The sequence below is a fragment of the Jaculus jaculus genome, chromosome 1, assembly GCF_020740685.1.
Source record: "Jaculus jaculus isolate mJacJac1 chromosome 1, mJacJac1.mat.Y.cur, whole genome shotgun sequence".
NCBI classification, from domain to species: domain Eukaryota; kingdom Metazoa; phylum Chordata; class Mammalia; order Rodentia; family Dipodidae; genus Jaculus; species Jaculus jaculus.
The window spans coordinates 107,810,786-107,834,950 of record NC_059102.1 but is presented as its reverse complement, the minus strand read 5'-3'; the positions used below and the strand labels follow the sequence as shown (position 1 = coordinate 107,834,950).

Here is a 24,165-nt window from a genome sequence, read left to right as displayed (position 1 = left end):
CAGGCAAAGCTTGCTCGGCAACCTTTTCTTTAGTTTATCTTTTTTGTTTTTGTTGAGCAAGTGAAATGGTCCTGCGATTTCAACCAGGTGGCAGCCCAGGGCTGTCTACCAGGTGCACGGACAGTGCCTGGGTCATCCCATCACACTGTGAGGGACAGCTAGCTACTGGTTAAACTGAGCCTTCTCTTGAGAGCGGACGGCCTGGTGTGGTCCTGGAGCGGTGACGGTGGCCGGGGTCAGCAATCTGAGGACGCCAACAGAACCGGAGTGAACTCCTGGGAGCCGTGCCCTGGTCTTGACTTTCTGAGCATGACGAGCTTGGGGTTGTTGATCAGGGTCTGCAGGAGGAGCCACCTCGTCCTGGACCTCGCTGAGATGCGTGGACCTAGGGCAGAGTCAGAGCACAGACACCAGGGCTTGAGGAGTGCATTACTCTCAAAAGCTTTGGGGGAAACTGCTTGGAATGCCTGAGATGTGGCAGAAAGGCCAGAGTCAAGACTTCTGGGGACATGAAGGAAGTGGGGGATGTGAGGTGTCCCACAAGCCTGTATATCCGCAGTGTAGGGAAAAACAATGAGCCTTTCAGGGGCTGGGGGCTCAGAGCACTTGAGGCAAGCAACAGGGCAGAAAAATCAACACAGAGCACCATCTTGGAAAGGGGGTCTGCTGTGGAACCTGGGCTGTGCATGGGCTCCAGAGCCCATGGAGGGGGAGGGGGATGGAAGACTCCACCTCAGAACTAGAGCTCACCTCGGGGAGCAAGCGGGGTGGCCAGTCAGCTCTGCCTCCTGAGCAAACATGGCTGAAGGGACCCAAAGCAGAGGGTGCCAAGAAAGAAAAGCGGCAGGGGCGTCTGGGGTGTCGTGGAGCTCCCAGTGAGTCTTTTGGGTATTCATTTCCCACACTGGCCCCAATGCAGGCTCAGACAGGAGACATTACCTGAGGATTGGTTTGAGCTCCAGTGTTTGATGGTCTTCTGCTGCTTCCTCTCCCTGTGGTCTGCGATCAAGATGTGGCAGAAGCTGAGCAGCACAGGGTTGGTGTGATAGTGGTCCACATAGAGCATGCCGACCCACGCGCTGAAGCCTGAAAGCCAGGTCAGCACAGGCTGAGCCTCACACCGTGACCCCGTTTGTCCTGCTTATTATTTAGCCGTTGATAAGTCACTTTGTGCCCTGCTGGTACCTTGCTGAGTATCTGGAAAATGAGTTTCAAGATCTGGAACAGTTCTTTGGGGTCACATTGTACTCTGATCTTTTAGGTGTGTGTGTGTATAGTATATGCATGTGTGTGTGTGCGGATGTGCATCCCCAGGTGGACATATGCAGAGGCCACAGGAGAACATGGGATGTATATCTCTATTACTTTCCTGCATTATTTCCTTCAGGTTGAGTCTCTGTGAACTCAGAGTTGCTGTTTTGAGTTACTCTGGCTGACCAGCAAGCACCAGCAAATCTTCTGTCTCTGCCACCCCCCACAGGACTTGGAATAAGAGGCGTGTATGGCCATGCCCAGCTTTGAATGGGGATGTGAGGGATTTAACTCAGGATGTCTCAGGCCCTCTTAGGCCTTCATGCTTGCATGAGCCATCGGCCAGTCTCCCTTACTCTGTGATTAGATGGGGTGCCTAGAGCTTGGAGGGGCTGGGCTGGGTTAGGGTGGAGCATCCAGCACAGATCTTCAAGGCCAAGGGAGAGTGTGATGTGGGCCAGAAACAGAACAAATGCTATTTTTGCTTCCTCAGAAGTAGTTTTCATTTTAGAGTGATTTCAATGGACCAGAAAGAATAATTTCTTTACTAAAAATTTTCAAATACTACCACTAATAATTCTGAGGTGTGCCCTTGTCTCAAAAAATGGGCACGCTGTGCATCCACACAGGCAGTCCTAACTCTGGAAAGAACCTAACTTACCTGTGACTTCCCACCTCTTCACCTCAATGGTGTGCCAAGTGAGCAAGACTGACCATTGTGAGCTCTCCTCTGGCCGTCACAATGCACGGGTCTCTATAGCTCAGCTTGAAGCCCTCCACCAGAAGATATGCTCTAAGTCTATCGGACATTGTGATTCTTGGCCTCTGATATCCATCTTTCCCAGGCAACTGGTACAAAGGTACAAGACCAGCCACTCCCTGAAGAGGTAGCCAGCAAGGCTGGTCACTCACCCATGTCTGCACGCTCATAGCCACTCTGCATGATGGTCCTGTCGATGCGCGCGATCAGCCAGGTGCCCAGGAGGCAGCTGATGAGCAGTCTGGAGAGGCAAGCACCCAGGCCCAGCACCACATTATAGAAGAACAGGAAGTAGTTGAAGTTGTGGAAGGCTTTCCTGTAGAGAAAAGCCAGCCCAAGACGGTGCCTCAGTCAGATGAGGTGGTTAGGTAGCTGGCCTTGGCATCCACCAGACCTGGCATCAAATTCAGCACCTGGTGACCGCGTGCTGACTCAGTGCCCTGGAGGGAGGTGTGGGTCTGGGATGGTGGGGAACACACTGAACACAGCGCAGGGTGGAAGTGGGAACTGCATTTGTTTCAGGTGACGCTTGAGATTCTCGTATTGGGCTTTTTTTTTTTTTTTTTTTTTTATTTGAGAGCGACAGACACAGAGAGAAAGACAGATAGAGGGAGAGGGAGAATGGGCGCGCCAGGGCTTCCAGCCTCTGCACACGAACTCCAGACGCGTGCGCCCCCTTATGCATCTGGCTAACGTGAGACCTGGGGAACCGAGTCTCGAACTGGGGTCCTTAGGCTTCACAGGCAAGCGCTCAACCGCTAAGCCATCTCTCCAGCCCTTGTATTGGGCTTTTGATAGGACAAGAAATCTCGTGGAGCTACATACAGCTGGTTTAAGTGTTGCCGCAGGGCCAGGGGACCCTGTTTTCTATTGTAATAAGCCACACCTTGTTCTCCTCTAGACTGGAGCAAATCCCATCATTGCTATGGATATCTCAGCCCAAAAATCCCACCGGAAGTATAATTACTGACCCTGTCCCCATGCTCCTCTGCATTGCCTTCTCTTCCCCTGCCTCTTTTCCTCCCATTCTTCTTCCTCCTCCTCCTCTAGCTCTGCCTCTTCCGCTCCTCTCCTGGGTCCTGTTCCTTCCTAGCATCTCCACTTCTACCCGAAATCTCTTTCTTCTCCCCTGTCTCTCCTCTTCTGTATCTCTATTCTCTCTCCCCTAGCTCCATCTCTTCCCCTGGCCCTCCCTCTCCTGTTTTGCCTCTCCTCTCCTCCTCTGGCCCTCCTCCTTCCTCCTCTCGCTCTTCTTCCTCCCATGCCTCTCCTTCCCCTCTTCTACCTTTTTCTCCTCCCCTGTCTCTCTCCCCCACCACCCTTGCCTCTCTCCTTCATCCCCTGCCTCTCCTCTTCCTCTTCACACTTCTTCTCCAAGGTCCTTGTGTGTATTACAGCCCTCTCTGGTAGCCTGTGTAGCTCTCAGAGGCAGGTGGGTGGGAACTAACCCTATACCTTTAGTGCTGAATGAAAGGTTTCAAAAGGATTACCATGTGCCAGAGAGATAGCAGAAACCCTACACTTCCCAAATCCATTCTGGGCCTCACCTGTTGTTGAGAGCCAAGGGCTTCTGCTTGTCAGCTGTGCCCAGCTTAGGCTGCAGGAAACAGCTGGAAGCAATCCACACCTGAAGGATCATAAGACCCACAACGATGGATATGGTGAGGCTGAAACACAAGGTGGAACTGTCCTGAGATGGCCCGTGCTCCTGTTCCAGACCTTTCTCCAATGCCCAGGGAGGGAAAGGAGAGAGAGAGGGAGAGAGAGGCTGCTAGCCTTGTGCTAGCACAAGGGTGAAGGAGATAGATACAGAGAACACTGAACTCCTACCAAACCAGAGATACAGAGACACAGAGGCTCCCAAGACCTCATCACTTAAGTAGACTTAAAGTGCACCCAACATGCCTCAAGGAATTTTTCAGAAGAGGGGGTGGGAAGATTGTTAGAGCCACAGTTGGGACATTGCACAGAGACATTGCCTCTCCCCCATAACTGATGGTTACCCCCACAATGCATGACCCACAATCCCCATGGACATAACTGACATCTTCAATGAGGAGGGTCCCTTAGGAAGGGGGAGGACAGGGTTGAGGGTAAGGATGGTGCCAACATGTGCTGTTTACACACTGAGTCTTACATAACTAATAAAATAATGATAAAAAAAAGAATGAAAGTAAGAGATGGAGAGGTTTGGAGAAGCATCTGAGAAGTCTACCAAAGTGTGGACAGGGAAACATGCATCCATAGTCCCCCAGGTGGCTTTAAGCAGTGTGGTAGTTTCAATAAATGCTCTCCAATAGATTCAGGGATTTATTAAAGCTTGTAATTTAGATCTCCAACCACGTGGCTGGAGGAGGTGTCACTCTTGGTGGATCCTAGGGTCCAGCCTCCAAGGTGTGGGGGCGGATCTGGAATTTCCAGCCAAAGATATGCAGAGTGCTAGAACTTTGGGGTTCCTCAAGTGTGCTTGTTTGTGCGGCTGGTGGTTGCCTTTTCTCTCTCTCTGGATGGATCTGTGGAAGAGGGCCAGCTTCTTCTGCCATTATGGAACTTCCCCTGCATCTGTAAGCTTCAATCAATCCCTTCCTCCATAACTGTGCCTGGTCTGGAAGCTCATCCCCATGACTGAAGCTGACTGCTACAGGCAAAGAAGGAGCCGAGGAACTCAGAGAGCACCACGTGTGCTGGGCAGTGTGAGGTGGTGGCTAAAGGGGTCTTAGGTTTCAGTTTCCCCAGTGCCTGTCCCATGGTAGCAACACCCAGGGATACTATGAAAAAGAGGTATGAGAAGTGCTTAGCCATCCAGAAGTCACTGTCCTCAAAGAGCTAAGTGAGCCTCAGGCAAGGAAATAAGTTTATCCAGGATAAATCCCACATCCTAAAGTTCTTCCAGGATTCCTGCCTCTTACTCTCCTACTGTTCTGCTTTTCCCTACAACTCGTTTCCCAGCTGGACAATGGACATGTATGTAAAACACAAGCACATGTGTGCACACATATGCATGTGGTTCTGAGGGTCCCATGGACGAGAGATGAAGCCTTTGCAAACTGTGGTGTTCCCTCCCTGTGAGGTGGTGTGGTGGCCTGTCCCTGGGTCACAATCAGGGTCGTGGGCCAAGGGTGTGGTCCCCAGGATGAGCAAAGACAGGGCAATTGCTCAGTACTTACATTCCTAAGCCCAGCCCTTGAAGCATCTCCAGGCCTTTGTTGTGGGCAATAGGGAGCACCAGACCATACATGATCATGACACCACACAGGCTCTGCACCACGTGGATGATAAGGTATCCTGGGGACAAGGGAGCAGTGGTCACTCAGGTCCTCATTCCTGACCAGCTCCTATGCCCTCCCCATAGGCCACCCTGTGCTGATGCTATTTCTTCTGCCTAGCATTCCTTATCTTACAGTTCAAATACCAACTGCCCTAGAAAGCCACTGAGCCCTGAGCTGGCCTTGGAGAGCTGCTTCCTGGGGCACAGGCGCGCTTAGGGAGTTCAGGACTGGTGGGGGATGACACGCTGAGTGTGTGCCCCCCACCATTCAGGAGGCCATGATGGTGGAGGCTAGGGCTGCTGCTCACCCGCCTCTGCCACCACCGCCCCTCAGCTGGAGCTCCAAGGGACTTTCACTGGGTTGGATGGGTTGTGGGTTGGCACTTACCCCACAGGATATAGGCAATTTGCCAGCCTGAGTATCTTGCAATGGCTACCTGAGAATGAGGAGGAAAATGGAGGCCTCAGAGCAGGAGGAGAGCTGCTTTCCTTCCAATCCCTACACCCAGCATCCTGTCTCATTAGGAGTTCACTCATATCCCAGTGAGACAGGCTGGTCGCGCCACTCCATCTGGGGACAGAGCCTCGGCCCACTTACCACGCACTGTGCTGAGGAAGGGCTCCGGAACTTCGGGGGGAGGAAGTGCTTATCGCCGGCCCGCAGCCGCTTCATGTGCTTTCTGGAGAACAAGGGTGAGGGTGAGCCGTGCTCCGAACCACAGCCCTCTCTGCAGGGTGAAAGCTCAGCAGACAGCCTGCCAGGGGCCCCTGGACGTGTGGGGTGACTGCAGCCCCTGGTTCACTCGATCTACCTTCAAATTCCTGAAGGTTAATATAGTTTGTAAACATAGTATGTATTGACCAAGTCCAAGTGGTGACTGACAGGTGACGTTAGGTGTGGGCGTTTCTCTCTAGGTGCTGCTTTCTATATGATGATGATGTGCTGAGCGTGTTACACTGCAAGAGCAGGATTTGGAAACATTTAAAAATAGAAAACCAGTTCTATAGACAGTGTAACCTTGTAACAATATGAAATCAAAAGAGAACAACAGCCAGGTGTGGTGTCACATGCCTTTAATCCCAGCACTTGGGAGCCAGAGGTAGTAGGATCGTTGTGAATTTGAGACCAGTCTGAGACTGTATAGTGAATTCTTGGTCATCCTAGGCTGGAGCAAGGCACTACCTCAAAATAAGACATCAGCCCCTTGCTATAGCACCCTTTTCCCACATTCTGGTCTAGCTCCTGACCCTAAATGGAAGGTCAGGTTGGTGCATTCCATCCCTGGGCCACACATGTGTCTGTGTGCTGCCTATTTTATTCAACATTTTAAAACTTTATTGGCAATTTTCTTACATGGGTAGTGTATATTGATCAAATCCCCTCCCATTGCTTTCTTTTGTCCTTTCTCTCTGTGGTTGTTTGAATATGGAGTGTCACCTATAGCTTCAAGTGTCTGTGATTAAGCCTCCATCCCCAACTGGTGGAGCCTTTAAGAGATGGAGCCTGGCTAGAGGAGATGTTAGCCTAGCTTTCCAGTGGTAGCACATTCACGGTTGCTACTACCTCCCAGCTGACGTGACAAGATATGACACTCAGCCTCTGCTCTGTATGCTTTCCCTGCTATGGCGAAACTTCCTCTTGAAGCTGTCAGCCTGAAATAAACCCATTCCCCCCGTGAGCTGCTTTTGGTTGGGTGTGTTTGTGCCAGCAAAGACAAGGTTAACTGCAACACTCCACTTCTACTGAACGCTTTCCTCTTTTATTTAGCATTTTAAGATATTTTATTTCAGAGCCAGGTGTGGTGGCACACGCCTTTAATCCCAGCACTTGGGAGGCAGAGGTAGGAGGATCGCTGTGAGCTTGAGGCCACCCTGAGACTCCACAGTGAATTCCAGGTTAGCCTGAGCTAGAGTGAGACTCTACCTTGAAAAACCAAAAAAAAAGTCGGGTGTGGTGGCACATGCCTTTAATCCCAACACTCAGGAGGCAGAGGTAGGAGAATCGCCATGAGTTTGAGGCCACCCTGAGACTCCATAGTGAATTCCAGGTCAGCATGGGCTAGACTGAAACCCTACCTCGAAAAACCCAAAAAAAAAAAAAAAATCTTTATTTGAGAGAGAGGAACAAAGAGACAGATGAGAGAGAGAAAGAGAGAAAGAATGGGTGCTCCTGGGTTTCCAGTCACTGAAAACAAACTCCAGATGTATGCACTGCCTTGGGCATCTGGCTTACGTGGGTACTGGAGAATCGAACCAGAGTCCTTAGGCTTTGCAGACAAGCGCCGTAACTGTTAAGCCATCTCTCCAGTCCTATTAAAACATTTTTCCTACAGCATTTTCCCACACTGTTTTCCATTTGTTATGACCATTAAATTGAAGATGCTTAGAACGGAGTAATGTGATGGGGCTGGAGAGATGGCTTAGCAGTTAAGTGCTTGCCTGGGACGCCTAAGGACCCCGGTTCAAGGCTCAATTCCCCAGGAAACCCTGGGTCAATTTCTAGCCCCCAGGAGTATCTTGCCTATACACTGTCCTCAGCCATAATAAGACTGTCCTGACACAAGGCTCCAGCCAGCCATGCCTGGCTCCCTTTCTCTGGGATATCTGAACTCTTATCGCTTCCTTGCTCTGCCTGTGTGAGCGCATATCTGTGTCTGCCTCCTCCCTTCAGTCTGTACATGTGGGGCTGGGAGATGCTCAGTGAGTCATCTGTGCACAAATAGGGACAGTCATGCTGCTGGGGAAGAGGCACTGATGGAGGATGCTGAAGAGAAGAGGCTGCTTGAGGAAAGGAAGCCTGTGTTTCTTCCTTCCTTCCTTCCCTCTTCCCTCCCTCCCTTTCTCTCTCACTTTGAGGGGTGAGAAGGGAAGAAAGAAAAAGTGTGTGTGTGAGAGAGAGGCAAGAAAGAGACAGAATATACCAAAGTTGATATCTACATGTAAATACTGACTTCATATTACATATTGCATATTTAAGACCATCCCATCTTCCTGCACAGTGTTCTTGAGTTTGATGCTCTAGGTCCTCTTGAATCCACCTTCACTGATGTCCCCTTGAGCCAAATTTACCTGCCAGAAGTTGGTATGATCAGCCCTCAATAGTGCAGTAGATATGACACCCATTAGAGGTAGCAGCATTTACAGGAATCACCAAGCTTTCTGGGGGTTCAGAAGGACCTGATCATTCACTCATTGCTTGGGTACATTATTGTTATTTAATTTTGCTCAGTCTCAGCTTTCTCAACTGTAAAACTGGAAGTGAAAATACTGCTGAAGTTATATAAATGACTCTCAAAGTCTTACCTGTAACAAGCTAAAACGTGGAACAGATAGCTGATACATGTGAGGGAGGCAGGCAAAATAGTCACCACCCAGACTCCTGCAAGGTGGAAAGTGATATGAGAGGCCTTGGAGAGAAAACCTAAATGGCATCTTCAAAATGCAGATACTGCAATAAAGAGGCCTAGACAAAACCCACCATCCTTCTTTTCCACATTTCTTGTGCAGATAAACTGGTTCATTTTAGCCACTTCCCTGTTAGGTCACTTGTCGACTGTGGTGGTTTGATTCAGGTGTTCCCCATAAACTTAGGTGTTCTGAATGCTAGGTTCTCAGCTGATGGAGATTTGGGAATTAACACCTCCTGGAGAGAGTGTATTGTTGGGGGTGGGCTTATAGGCATTATAGGCAGTGTCCCTTTGCCAGTGTTTGGCGTACACTCCTGCTGCTATTGTCCACCTTATGTTGGCCAAGGGGTGATGTCTACCCTCTGTTCATGCCATCATTTTCCCCTGCCATCATGGAGCTTTCCCTTGACTCTGTCAGGCAAAGTAAATCTTTTTTTCTTTTTCCCCCAAACTGCTCTTGGTTGGGTGATTTCTGCCAGCAATGCGAACCTGACTGCAACAAGAGGGATTCTGTGTGTTTATGAAACAGGGAAGGAAGGTCACTTGTTAATTTAAGATTAAGCTGACTTTCAATAGATGTCTGCACCATTTGACAACTTTATTTATTTATTTGTGTGTGTGTGAGAGAGAGAGAGAAAGAGAGAGAGGTGGGAGGAGGAAGGGAGAGAGAACACTCAGCGCCTCTTGCTGCTGCAGATGAATGTCGGATGCCTGCATCACTTGTCGTGTCTGGCTTTCACATGGGTGGATTGGGAACTGGAAGTTAACCTGGACCAGCAGACTTTGCAAGCAAGTGCCTTTAACTGCTGAGCCATCTTCCTAGCTCTTAGTAACATATCTTTATGATTGAAAACACTCAATAAAATAGGAATGAAAGGGAACTTGGTCAGCCCCAGAAAGTCATCATCAAAAAAATATACTTACCTGAAAAGCCAAAGGACCCAGGTTTAATTCCCCAGGACCACATAAAGCCAGATGCACAAGGAGGCACATGCACCTGGAGTTCGTTTGCAGTGGCTGGAGACCCTGGCACACCCGTTCTCTCTCTTTCTCTCTCATAATAAATAAATAAATCTTAACACAGTAAATACTATTACTTAAGGGTGGAAGGCTGAAGCCCCGCCCCACCCAATGCCCAACCTAAAACATAAGAAAAAGCAACGTCCACTACTGACAGTTCTACTTCAACTGTGCTAGAGGCTGTGACCCATGCACTTAGATAAGAAAAAGGAAATAAGAGCCAAGCACACACTTAGCCTTGGGGATGTAGAGACTGGATCATAGGGCTAATACCATCTTCAGCTACAGCTTCACAGCAAGTGCAAGGCCAGCCTGGGCTACATAAGAGAAGAAAGAGAGAGAGAAAGAGAGAGGGGGGAGGGAGGGAAGGAAGGAAGGAAATGAATGAGTTAAAGAGAAAAAGGAAGGAGAAAGAGAGCAAGCAAGTGGGAGAGAGAGAAGTAGGGAAGGAAAGGAAAGGAAAGAACATGTCCAGAACAGAGACAGAAGTGGGGTTGTTCCAAGTAAGACTAAGAATGGGTGTTGCTAACGTCACTAGAATGTGCTTAGTGATTAGATCATAAATCTTCACTGAAGACTCAAAGATGCTCACGGACAACAGCAGGGGATGGCACTGCGGAGGGAACAGTTTTGCCTCAATATTATCTTAGAAGTACACCAAAATGATTCCTCTCAATGTCCCCTTTCTGGTTTTGACATTCTCTCAGTTCATCAGTCTGAACAGGAAAAAAAAAAAATCACTTGCACCTGCTGCTTCATGGCTGAGAGAATATTTTATGGTTTAGAGCCATTAAACATCAGAGCCATAAAACCTTTTGAAAATCATTTAGTGCCCTGTGGTGGTTTGATTCAGGTGTCCCTCATAAACTTAGTTGTTCTGAATGCTAGGTCCCCAGCTGATGACAACTTGGGAATTAAAGCCTCCAGTAGGCAGTGTATTGTTGGGGGTAGGCTTATGGGTGTTATAGCCAGTTTCCCCAAGCCAGTGTTTGGAACACTTTCTGTTGCTGTTGTCCATCTAAAGTTGGCCAGGAGGTGATGTCCACCCACTGCTCATGCTATTGCTTTTCCCTACCATCATGGAGCTTCCCTTCAAGTCCGTGAGCCAAAATAAACCCTTTCTTTCCACAAACTGTTCTTGGTCAGATGTTTTCTACCAGCAATGTGAACCCCTACCTAAGCTCTGTCCTGTAGTGAGAAAGCTGAGCCTAAGAAACTCAGGGACTCTATCCTGAGATCTTTCCCTGCTCTGTGACAGACAGAAATCACTCTGATATCTTTTCCAGGGTCCTTTCTCATCTATAGTTAGTAAATTGCTCTCCTCCCTCCACAGACAATGGAAATATTATTAGAATATGTCATTTTCAAAGAAGCCTTTGTTTTGATAAAAAGTAACTTTCCTATTACCCATAAAAATGGGCAAAAGGTCTGAATAGATATTTCTCAAAAGGAGGTATACAAATGGCCACAAGTATATGAAAATGTTCATTACTCATCACCAGGTAAATTTAAATTAAAGCCATAATGAGATATCCCCTTACACATGTTAGGATGGATATTTTTTAAGTTACCAAATGCTGGTGAAGATATAGAGAAAAATACTTCTATATACTGTTGGTAGGAATGAAAATTATTATAGCCATTATGGAAAACAGTATGGAACCTCTTTAAAAAAAAAGTAAAAATAAAACATGTAACCCAGCAATATCACTACTATTAATTCCAAAGAAACTAAATCAAAGAGAGAGTTGCATTTTCACGTTAATTGAAGCATTCATCAAAGCCAAGATGTAGAATCAATGTATGTGCTTATCAACTGGTGAACAGATATAGAAAATGTGTTGTATATACTAAAAATGGAATACTATTTGGCCATAAAGAAAAAGAAATCCTGATATGTGTGACAGCATAATTGAACCTAGAGAACATTATGTAGGAGCAATAAACCAGGCATATAAAGACAAATACTATATCCTCTCACTTGCCCATGAAATCTTAAGAATTTGAAATCACAGAAGCAGAAGGCAGGGTGGTGACTATCAGGGATGGGCAGTGACAGCGGGGAGGACGTGGGGGGAGGGTGGTGAACAGGCACTTTACTGCTCAATGTCATGTGTTCTTGAGCACTTGGTCCTCAGCTGGTGCTGCACTTGGGAATGTCATGAAGGCTTCATGAGGCAGGGCCTAACTGAGGAAGGAAGGTCCCTGAGGGCAAGACTTGACACTTAGAGCTCGGCTCCCCTAGGAGCCTGAGCTCTCTGCTTCTTCCTCTGGGATGTAAGAAGCTGAGCCACAAACTCCCACCACCATGGACAGAGCCCAGCTACCACAGCTTCCCACCATGAGGTTCACGATGCTCCCCAGTCAAAATAAAACTGCTCTCTTGAGCTGCTTCTGCCAGGTATTTATTCATATAAATGAGAAAATAATGAACAGATTGTACAAAATTTAGTTAGCCAAGAGGAGTTAAGTCCAAGAAATCTGAATTTACTGTGTTTGTGTGTGTGTGTGTGCATATGCACATGAAGGCCAGAGGACAACCTCAAGTGCGGTTCCTCAGGTACCATCCACATTTTTTTTATGAGGTATGGTCTCACTCTAGCCCAGACAAACCTGCCACTCACTCTGTAGTCCCAGGCTACAGTGGTTGAACTAAGAGATCCTCCTACCTCTGCCTCCCAAGTGCTGATATTAAAAGTATGAGCCCAGTCTCATCCACCTTTTCTTGAGACAGTATCTCTCATTGACTGACGGCTTGCTAATTAGGCTAGACTGGCTGGCTAGAGAGCCTCAAGGATCTGCCTGAGGTCTTGTCCCTAGCACTGAGATTATAGGTACACACCATCATGCTTAAAAATATATATATATGGGTACTGGTGATCAAACACAGGTCGTCATGGTGGCAAATCAAGTACTTGACTATCTCCCCAGCCCTCTAAGAAATCTACTTTAAAAAGTGTTCTGAGGGCTGGAGAGATGGCTTCGTGGTTAAGCGCTTGCCTGTGAAGCCTAAGGACCCTGGTTCGAGGCTCAGTTCCCCAGGTCCCACGTTAGCCAGATGCACAAGGGGGCGCATGTGTCTGGAGTTCGTTTGCAGAGGCTGGAAGCCCTGGCGCGCCCATTCTCTCTCTCTCCCTCCATCTGTCTTTCTCTCTATGTCTGTCGCTCTCAAATAAATAAATAAATAAATGAACAAAAAAAGTGTTCTGGGGCTAGAGAGGTGGCTCAACGGTTAAGGTGCTTACCTGCACAAAGGACCTAGGTTCAATTCCCCAGGACCTACATAAGCCAGATGCACAAGGTAGCGCATGCATCTGGAGTTTGTTTGCAGTGGCTGGAGGCCCTCATATGCCCATTCTCTATCTGCCTCTCTCTTTCTCTTTCTCTCCCTGTCTCTCAAATAAATAAAAATGGGGCTAGAGGGATAGCTTAGCATTTAAGGCATTTGCCTGCAAAGCCAAAGGACCCATGTTTGATTCCCCATGTAACCCAGATGCATAAGGTGGCACATGTGTCTGGAGTTCATTTGCAGTGGCTAGAGGCCCTGGTGTGCCATTTTTCTCTCTTTCTCTCTCCCTCTCCCTCTGTCAAATAAATTTCGATGTCAAATAAATAAATAAATAATACTTTAAAAAAATAAATAAATAAAACTATTTTTGAAGGGTGTCCTGGGGCAAATTTTGAAAGATATAATAAGCTTTTTATATAATCTTAGAAGAGTCAAAGGTTGGTATTGTTTATTTATTTGTTTAGACCCAGTGGAAAATAGACCATCATTTTAGTTATTCCATCTGGCACTGGACAGGAAGGGGCAAGGTATTTAAGAAGAAAGAATTATCTGGGCATGTTCAGCTCTCAATAGATTTTAACACAATGAGCCATGTCCTGACCCCTCTGTCCAAGTCAGCCCAGGAAAGCACAAATGAATTCTAACACATTTTTCTCCAAGTCCAGGCATCCCAGCCGGTAACGTGAATACCAGCAGCAACACCTGTTACATGTATGTCCCTGCTGACTGCTTCCCCCATGGGTGGCAGGGCACTGGGAGAAGAGAAGACGGCTTTACCTTTGGTGATGCTGATCAGCTCTTTCACCTGCAGGATGACCGGGGTCAGAGTCCCTGTCTCATTCATGTAGGTGAGGTAGCTTTCCAGCTTGCCTTCAAACACAGCCAGCTTGTCTCTCACGTACACAAACATGCAGAACTCAATGACAATAAACTGGGGACACAGAGCAAAAGTTTCATGGTCCAGCTCAGCATCGGAACAACATACAGAACTCTATTTAGGTTTGAGACCAGCCTTCTCCCAGGCAGTCAAAACTCTTCTGAAGATGACTAAGCACTGGCTGTTCTAAGAGGAAGGTGAGTTCTTGGAAGACCTCACACTGTTCTCCACCTACAAGGGCTCTAAGAACTCAAACATTCATGGAATCAGAATGATTAAGGGATGACCTTGAGGGCGATTCCAGCCACTCTTCCTTTGCTCATCTTTACTGGTCTCTGCGGGAACTAAATGGTGAAGGTATTTTACATGTGCCTGCACTTGCCCACAGTTGTGGTGCCACTTCTACAGTTCCTGTGATACCTCCCTTCACCACCCAATCCCGTTTCTCTCTGAACATATAGAGGTTAAATGTTACCATCTTCTGGCAGCTTCTCCATCTAGAGCAAATCACTCAACTTTAGAGCACATTCACCTTATCTATTCTCTCTCCTGGAATGGCAGATTCCTCATTCCATGTCACCTCTTAGACCAGAAGCTTCTTTCAGGCCAGGACTGTGCTCCATCAGCTCTCTGCTCTCTCCCTACCTCTTAGCATAGTTCTTGGCCTACAGAGGATACTCAACAAATACTTCAGACACACCATGATTCCAAGCAGCTCATTCATCATTAGAGAGAACTCCAGTTATCCTTTACAATACATTCTCCCTTCTTTGGACACAATATTGGACTACATTTTCCAGCCCCCCCCTTCTGTTAGGTGTGGCCACATGACCCCCATTTTTGTGAGTTGAAAGGAGCAGGAGAAACACATGACACTTCTATACTAAGTCCATGAAACACCCATAAACATTTCTCCATGCTCCTTCCCTTCTGTTGACTACAAACATGTGGTGATGAGATGCTCAGGAATGGGGAAGACACTTGATGGAAGAATTTTGGGTTCCTGAATATCTACATGAAAGAGAGCTGTCTCCTTCCCTACGTCTTAGCATTGTTGGGGTTGGGTGGGCAAATAAATAAATAAATAAATAGTGAAATGCAGGCAATTGTTGCACATTGCAGCACAGCCTACCTAATGCATTCATTTAAAAATGTGACCACATAGGGAAATATGAGAAAGTGAGAGAGCAGCACAAGCGTTCTGCAAGGGAGGGTGTTAGTGATCATGGACTGGCTCTGGAGACAGGAGAGAGGGAGTGCAAAAACATGGAAGTCTTGGTCTTTGATGGAGGGAGCGAGTCATCACTGAATGATAGCCAGCTGAGTGACAGGAGAGAGAGAGAGAGAGACAGTGGGGTAGTAGTTCACTCTCAGCATAAAACGTCAATCTACACATGGACAAACCCCCAACACAAAACAAACAAGACCAGACATTAAGCCAAGAGATCCCCACCAAGAATGCCTAGTCTTATAATGGAAGCCTCAAATGGAAACACAGAGGATACTCTGACATAGAATCTCAAAATGAAAGCATGACAAGCAGATTAAACATATCCAATGCATCATGACCAAATGGTTGGATGATACTGAAGAAAGTCAACAAAACTCTACAACTCATAAATGAAATGAAAGAGAACCAACAAAACAAAAAGTTATCTGTACTCACACTGACAGAATTGAAGAGAACAGCAAGATCTTAGACAGATAATTGATTTGAAGGGAAGTCAACAAATAAAAGAGCTCAGCAGTCAATGGAATGAGCATAATGAGGACGTGATCAAGTGCATGATCAAGAGACAACAAGAAAGTCAAATCAGGATCTAAAATGGAATTCAAGAATAGGATGGAAATGCTGGAGAAACATGCAGTGGAGAACAAAAATGAGATAGCCTATTTAAAAGGTTCCTCAGAAAGCCTTACCAACAGAATAGACCATGTGGAAGACAGAATTTCAGATATAGAAGACAAGACAGGAAAGTGACTGGGAGCCCAAAGATTATGATTAGTTAAAAAAGAGATGTGTGACTAGAATATGAGGGAACTGTGGGACACCTTAAAAAGACCAAACATGAGGCTGGAGAAATGGCTTAGTAGTTAAGCACTTGCCTGTGAAGCCTAAGGAACCCAGTTCGAGGCTTGATTCCCCAGGACCCATGTAAGCCAGATGCACAAGGTGGCACATGCATCTGGAGTTCATTTGCAGTGACTGGAGGCCCTGCCACACCCATTTTCTCCCTCTCCCTCTCCCTCTCCCGCCCTCCCTCTCTCTCTCTCTCTCTCTCTCTCTCTCTCTCTCTCTCTCTCTTTCTCCCTCTTCCTCTGGCTGTCACTCTCAAATAAAAACAAAAAGACCAAACATCTGGATAATGGGCATACAGGAAGAGAAAGAAATACAGGTCAAAGGCCTACAGAATATCTTCAAAAAATTATTGAGGAAAATTTTCCACCTCTCACAAAAGAGAGATCCATCCAGATATAAGAAGATCACAGAACACCAAACAGACAGGACAAAAGAAGAAACTCTCTAAAGCACATCATAGTTAAAACTCTGAACAGGGAAAACAAAGAGAGTGTTAAAAGCAGCAAGTGAAAAACAGCTCATTCCATACAAAATCAAGCCTATCAAAATTACCTCTGATTTTTTAATGGAAACTCTAAAAAGCAGAAGGGCTTGGAATGGAATACTCCAAACCTTGAAGGATTATGGCTGCTAACCCCAAATACTATACCCAGCAAAATTATCCCTTATAATAGTTGGTGAAAGAAAATCTCTTCATGAGAACCCTATGAAGAAATGAGTACAAAGCCAACCTTACAGAGACTAGTGCAAGGGATACTCCACACTGAAGAAATGAACAACCAGCCTCAAGAGGCTACAAGAGGGGGAAAAAAAAAAACAATAACCTAAAGTATAACAGGCATTAAAATACAAAAAGCTCAAGAAAGCACCAAACTCCACAAAGCCTTCAACATAGCAAGAATTAACACACACCTCACAGTTCTAACTCTGAACATAAATGGACTCAACTCTCCAATCAAAAGACACATGTTAGGGCTGGAGAGAAGGCTCAGTAGTTAAGAAACTTGCCTGTAAAGCCTAACAATATGGATTGCATTCCCCAGTATCCATGTGAAATCAGATGTACAGAGTTGTGCATGCATCTGGAAGTTGTTTGCAATGGCTAGAGGCCCTAATGCAACCATTCTTTCTGTCTCTCTTCTTTCTAGCTCTTTCTGCTTGCAAATAAATATATAAAGTTTAAAAACACAGGTCAGCAGGTTGTACCAGAAAAGTGGATCCATCCATTTGTTGTTTATAAGAAATGCACCTTAACAGTAAGTATAGGCACCACCTCAGGGTGAAAGGATAGAAAATGATTTTCCAAGCAAAAAAAAATAAACAAGTAGGTGTGGCTATACTAATATCTGACAAAGTAGACTTCAAACCAAAAGTAATCAAAAGACATAACGAAGGCCACCTCTTACTAAGGGAACAATTCAATAAGAGAATATTATAATCATAAACTTATATTCCCTGAACATAGGTGCACCAAAATTTATATATCAAACCTACTAGGGCTGGAGAGATGGCTTAGTGGTTAAGGCACTTGCCTGTGAAGCCAAAGGACCCAGGTTTGATTCCCCATGTCCCATGTAAGCCAGATGCTCATGGTGGCATATGCATTTGGAGTTCATCTGCAGTGGCTAGAGGCCCTGGCATGCCCATTCTCACTCGCTCTCTCACAGATAATTAACAGAAAAGTAATGGAGCTAAACAACTCCAGAGTTCAACTGTATTTAACACACAACTATAGTACATTCCACCCTAATTCTACAGAATACACATTCTTTTAAAAACTCATGGAACATCCTCTAAAATAAGACTGTAGTCTTCTGGTTAAGATGGTGGCATAGGTACCACGCCAAAGCAGCCTAGGGGAGAAAAAGACCAAAAAAACTCAGCAAAATACACACTTTTACTAAAAAGTGAGGTGTATAGGAAATTGAAGCGGCAGCGGAGAAGTAGAAGAGTTCCAGAGCATCCAGAGCCTGCACAGGCGGGAAAAGCGGCTCCGGGAGCTCGGCCAACCGCTGCGGCCGCGGCGCACCAGAAAGCCGCCAGACTTGGCTCAAGCCGCAGGAAAAGCCAGGTGCTGGAGCTTCCCCTCACACCGCGCTCTCCGCAACTTGGGAAACATGAGGGGAGAGCTGCAGCGAGCAACGGAGAAGCGCGAGGTAGAAGAACACGTGAAGCAGCGAGAGAACCAGAGCAGCTGCGGCTCCCTCCCCTCCCCCACCGCCTGAGTCCAGCTGCAGTGAACAGAGCAGCGGCACGGGACCCGGCCACGCCAACTTGGGCTGACAACGGGACCCAAGCAGGAGCAGAGTTCGGCAGCAACATCAGCAGCTCCAGCCCCGGTAACAGCGGCCCCAGCAGCAGCAGACCCAGGAGTGGCAGCAGCGGCAGACTCGGCAGTAGAAGCTTCAGGGGGAGCAGCGGCAGTGGACACAGCAGCAGCAGCTTCAGCAGCAGTGGTGGCTCCAGCAGTGGCAGCTACAGCAGTAGCAGAGGCACCAGCAGCGGTCGGTCCAGCGGCAACACCTTCAGCAACAGTGGCTACAGACCCAGCAGGGGCAGCTTGAGCAGCAGCAGTTCCAGCAGCAGGGGTGTTGATCTGCAGGGCCACACTTGCCAGGCTCGGTTGACCCCGCAGGAAAAGCAAGTGCCCAGCTCCAGAAATCAGGACAGCAGCCCGATGACCCAGGCAGCAACTTGACTGAGACCAAAATCATCCAAGGTAACTGGGATTGCACCAGGGAAGGGTCTCACTTGGTCGCAAGCTGATTTGGATCCCTCAACAGACCAGAAATCTTAACCTCTTTGTTGATAGAGGATCTGGTTGTTATAATAACTACTCTTGCATACATACTCGGGGCTGTTTTTGATTGAATGTGTACAGTGTTTAGTTAAATTTTAGAATCTACCTGTATTTAATTCCACTTAGCCTGCTTGAATACTCCTATAGCAGGGAAACTCAACCCCTAAGATCATCTTTGTAGATACTCTGAGAGTCTTAAGAGCCACACCTAACACATTAAGGTCCTACCCTGAAAATATATTACATCAAATCAATTGATACAGCTAAGAATACACAGCTAGCTAGAAAATCCAAGCATTAACTTAATCCAAGATGCAAAAACATATACATTATAACACAAGAAACACTAAAAAGCAAGACGATATAAATCCACCTAAAAGTATTAATGCATCAGAAATGTCCTCCAGTGAGAAAGAGTTAGAGGAAATGCCTGAGAAAGAGTTCAAAAGAATGATTATAAATATGTTCAAAGAGGTCAAAGAACACATCAAAACAATCAAAGAGGAAATCAAAGGAATCAAAGAAGATGCAGGACACCAATTTAATGAAATAAAGAAGGCAATACAAGACATAAATAAGGAAATATAAATAATAAAGAAAAACCAGTCAGAATTACTAGCAATGAAGAACACAGTTAATGAAATAAAAAACTCTGTAGAAAATCTTACCAGTAGGATGGATGAGGGAGAGGACAGAATATCTAAGCTAGAAGACCAGGTGGCAGACCTAATGCAGTCCAACAAAGAGAAAGACAAACTTATAGAAAAGTATGAGTAGGAATTTCAAGATATTTGGGACACTATGAAAAGATCCAATATAAGAATTCAGGGCATAATAGAAGGAGAAGAACTCCACTCCAGAGGCATAGTAGGTGTCTTCAACAAAATCATAGAAGAAAATTTCCCCCAAATTGGGAAAGAGGTGCCAATGCAGATACAGGAAGCCTTTAGAACCCCAGCCCGACAAAACCTAGAAAGAACCTCTCCTCGCCATATTATAATCAAACTTCCAGACACACACACCAAAGAAAAAATATTGAAAGCAGTTAGAGAGAAAAATCAAGTTACCTACAAAAGCAAGCCCATCAGGATTACAGCAGATTATTCAACACAAACTTTTAAAGCCAGAAGGGCTTGGGGTGATATATTCCAAGTTCTGAAAGATAACAACTGTCAACCAAGGTTACTTTATCCTGCAAAGTTATCCATTCAAATAGATGGAGAAATAAAGACATTCCATGACAAAAGCAGGTTAAAGGAGTATTTGAAGACAAAACCAGCTCTACAGAAAATACTTGATAGAATCCTCCATGCCGAAGAAACGGAAAAGCACACATATGAGGAACCTAGAAAAAACAAGCAATACTCAAATACTAGTTAACAGAAGAGAGGGCAGGTAGAACCAGAAACACACACACACACACACACAAATGGCAAACATAAATACACACCTTTCAATAATATCTCTTAATATCAATGGCCTCAATGCCTCAACAAAAAGACATAGATTTGCAGACTGGGTTGAAAAGCAGGATCCTACAATTTGTTGTCTCCAAGAAACTCACCTTTCTACAAAGGATAGACATTATCTTAGGATGAAAGGTTGGAAGATGGTGTTTCAAGCAAATGGGCCTAGAAAACAAGCAGGGGTTGCTATCCTAATATCAGACAGGGTAAACTTTAGTCCGATGTTAGTCAAGAAAGATAAGGAAGGTCACTTTATATTGATTAGGGCACACTCCAACAGGAGGACATTACAATCCTAAACATATATGCACCTAACATGGGGGCTCCCAAATTCGTCAAACAAACACTATTAGAACTAAGGTCACAGATAACACCAAACACAGTGGTGGTGGGTGACTTTAACACCCCACTCTCATCAATTGACAGGTCATCCAGGGAAAGAATAAACAGAGAGGTATCTGGACTAAATGAGGTCATAGAAGGAATGGACTTAACAGATATATACAGGACATTTCATCCAAAGGCTGCAGAATATACATTCTTTTCAGCAGCATATGGAACATTCTCTAAAATAGACCATATATTAGGACACAAAGCAAATCTTAACAAATTCAGGAAAATTGAAATAATTCCTTGCATTCTATCTGACCACAATGGAATTAAACTACAAATCAGTAGCAAGAAAGGCTATAGAGCATACACAAAATCAAGGAAACTAAACAATACACTACTAAATGATGAATGTGTCAATGAAGAAATCAAAAAGGAAATCAAAAAATTTATAGAGTCAAATGATAATGAGAACACAACATACCAAAATCTCTGGGACACAATGAAGGCAGTTCTAAGAGGTAAATTTATAGCCTTGAGTGCCTATATTAAGAAATTAGAAAGGTCGCAAGTAAACGACCTAATGCTTCACCTTAAAGCCTTGGAAAAAGAAGAACAAGGCAAACCAAAAATCAGTAGACGGGAAGAAATAATAAAGATTAGGGCAGAAATTAATGAGATAAAAACAAAAAGAACAATCCAAAGAATTAATGAAACAAAGAGTTGGTTCTTTGAAAGGATAAACAAGATTGATAAACCCTTAGCAAATCTGACCAAAAGAAAGAGAGAAGAGACACAAATTAATAAAATCAGAGATGAACAAGGTAACATCACAACAGATTCCAGAGAAATTCAAAAAATCATAGGGACATACTATAAAAGCATATACTCCACAAAGTATGAAAATCTGAAAGAAATGGATGATTTCCTTGATCTATATGACCTACCTAAATTAAATCAAAATGAGATTAATCACTTAAATAGACCTATAACAAACATGGAGATCCGAACAGTTATCAATAATCTCCCAACTAAAAAAAAGCCCAGGCCCGGACGGATTCACTGCTGAATTTTACCAGACTTTTAAGGAAGAGCTAACACCATTGCTTCTTAAGCTTTTCCAGGAAATAGAAAAAGAAGGAATTCTACCAAACTCCTTCTATGAGGCCAGCATCACCCTGATACCAAAACCAGGCAAAGATAGAACAAAAAAAGAAAATTACAGACCAATCTCCCTCATGAACATAGATGCAAAAATTCTCAACAAAATATTGGCAAACAGAATACAAGAGTATATCATTCACCCTGACCAAGTAGGCTTTATCCCAGAGATGCATGGATGGTTCAACATACGCAAATCTATAAATGTAATACATTACATAAACAGGTTGAAGGACAAAAATCACATGATCACCTCATTAGACGCAGAGAAAGCATTTGACAAAATCCAACATCCCTTCATGATAAAAGTCCTACAGAGACTGGGAATAGAAGGAACATATCTCAATATAATAAAGGCTATTTATGACAAGCCTACAGCCAACATATTACTAAATGGGGAAAAACTGGAAGCTTTTCCACTAAAATCAGGAACAAGACAAGGTTGTCCACTGTCCCCACTTTTATTTAATATAGTTTTGGAAGTCTTAGCCATACCAATAAGGCAAGAGACACACATAAAAGGGATACAAATTGGAAAGGAAGAAATCAAGTTATCTTTATTTGCAGATGACATGATTCTATACATAAAGGACCCTAAAGACTTTACTAGCAAGCTGTTAGAGCTGATCAAATCCTACAGCAATGTAGCAGGATACAAAATAAATACACAGAAATCAGTAGCCTTCATATATGCTAACAACAAACACACAGAGGATGAAATGAGAAAATCACTCCCATTCACAATTGCATCAAAAAAAATAAAGTACCTTGGAATAAACCTAACCAAGGAAGTAAAGAATCTATACAATGAGAACTTTAAAACACTCAAGTGAGAAATTGCAGAAGACACTAGAAAGTGGAGAAACATCCCTTGTTCCTGGCTTGGAAGAATCAATATCGTGAAAATGGCAATCTTACCTGAAGCAATCTACACATTTAATGCAATCCCTATCAAAATTCCAAAGGCTTTCTTCATAGAAATAGAAAAAACAATACAAAAATTCATTTGGAATCACAAAAAACCTCGAATATCTAAAATAATACTGAGCAACAAAAAAGAGGCTGGTGGTATCACCATACCTGATTTTAACCTATACTACAGAGCCATAGTAACAAAAACAGCATGGTACTGGCACAAAAACAGACATGTAGATCAGTGGAACAGAATAGAGGACCCAGATGTAAGCCCAAGTAGCTATAGCCACCTGATATTCGATAAAAATGCCAAAAATACTCATTGGAGAAGAGACAGCCTCTTCAGCAAATGGTGTTTTGAAAACTGGATATATATCTGCAGAAGGATGAAAATAGATTCTTCTCTCTCGCCATGCACAAGAATTAAGTCCACATGGATTAAAGACCTAAACATCAGACCGGAAACTCTGAAACTGCTAGAGGAAAAAGTAGGGGAAACCCTTCAACATATTGGACTTGGCAAAGACTTTCTGAATACAACCCCAATTGCTCAGGCAATAAAACCACAGATTAACCACTGGGACCTAATGAAATTACAAAGATTTTGCACCGCAAAGGACACAGTGAAAAAAGCAAAGAGGCAACCTACAGAATGGGAAAAAATCTTCGCCAGCTATATATCTGATAGAGGATTAATATCTAGGATATACAAAGAACTCAAAAAGTTAAATAATAAGGAATCAAACAAGCCAATCAAAAATGGGCTATGGAGCTAAATAGAGAGTTCTCAAAGGAAGAAATACGAATGGCATATAAGCATCTAAAAAAATGTTCTACGTCACTAGTCATCAGGGAAATGCAGATTAAAACTACATTGAGATTCCATCTCACTCCTGTCAGATTGGCCACCATCATGAAAACAAATGATCATAAATGTTGGCGGGGATGTGGAAAAAAAGGAACCCTTCTGCACTGCTGGTGGGAATGCAATCTGGTCCAGTCATTGTGGAAAACCGTGTGGAGGTTCCTAAAACAGCTAGAGATTGGTCTACCATATGACCCAGCTATGGCACTCCTAGGCATATATCCAAAGGACTCATCTCATTTCCTTTGAAGTACGTGCTCAACCATGTTTATTGCTGCTCAATTTATAATAGCTGGGAAATGGAACCAGCCTAGATGTCCCTCAACAGATGAGTGGATAATGAAGATGTGGCACATTTATACAATGGAGTTCTACTCAGCGGTAAAGAAAAATGAAGTTATGAAATTTGCAGAAAAATGGATGGACCTGGAAAGTATTATACTAAGTGAGGTAACCCAGACCCAGAAAGCCAAGCGCCACATGTTCTCTCTCATATGTGGATCCTAGCTACAGATGACTGGGCTTCTGCGTGAGAATGAAAATACTTAGTAGCAGAGGCCAGTAAGTTAAAAAGGAGACATAAAGGGTAGAGAAAGGAACAGAGGAGGATACTTAATAGGTTGATATTGTATATATGTAATTACAATGATTGTAATGGGGAGGTAATATGATGGAG

At 44.7% G+C, this 24,165-nt stretch overlaps 1 protein-coding gene across 1 annotated transcript in view; it reads right to left on the bottom strand.

Annotated features, from left to right (window-relative positions):
• Window positions 1-236: 236 nt before the first annotated feature.
• LOC101602009 (stimulated by retinoic acid gene 6 protein-like) overlaps window positions 237-24,165 on the bottom strand; it is a 63,997-nt gene continuing 40,068 nt past the window's right edge. Inside the window, exons 10-18 of the mRNA XM_012948766.2 lie at window positions 13,773-13,926; window positions 8,583-8,658; window positions 5,878-5,959; window positions 5,668-5,716; window positions 5,179-5,296; window positions 3,559-3,678; window positions 2,164-2,327; window positions 940-1,086; window positions 237-385 (exon numbers count right to left, since the gene is read on the bottom strand). Of these exons, the coding sequence (XP_012804220.2) occupies window positions 237-385; window positions 940-1,086; window positions 2,164-2,327; window positions 3,559-3,678; window positions 5,179-5,296; window positions 5,668-5,716; window positions 5,878-5,959; window positions 8,583-8,658; window positions 13,773-13,926 (1,059 nt within the window). The remainder of the gene's footprint in view (window positions 386-939; window positions 1,087-2,163; window positions 2,328-3,558; window positions 3,679-5,178; window positions 5,297-5,667; window positions 5,717-5,877; window positions 5,960-8,582; window positions 8,659-13,772; window positions 13,927-24,165) is intronic.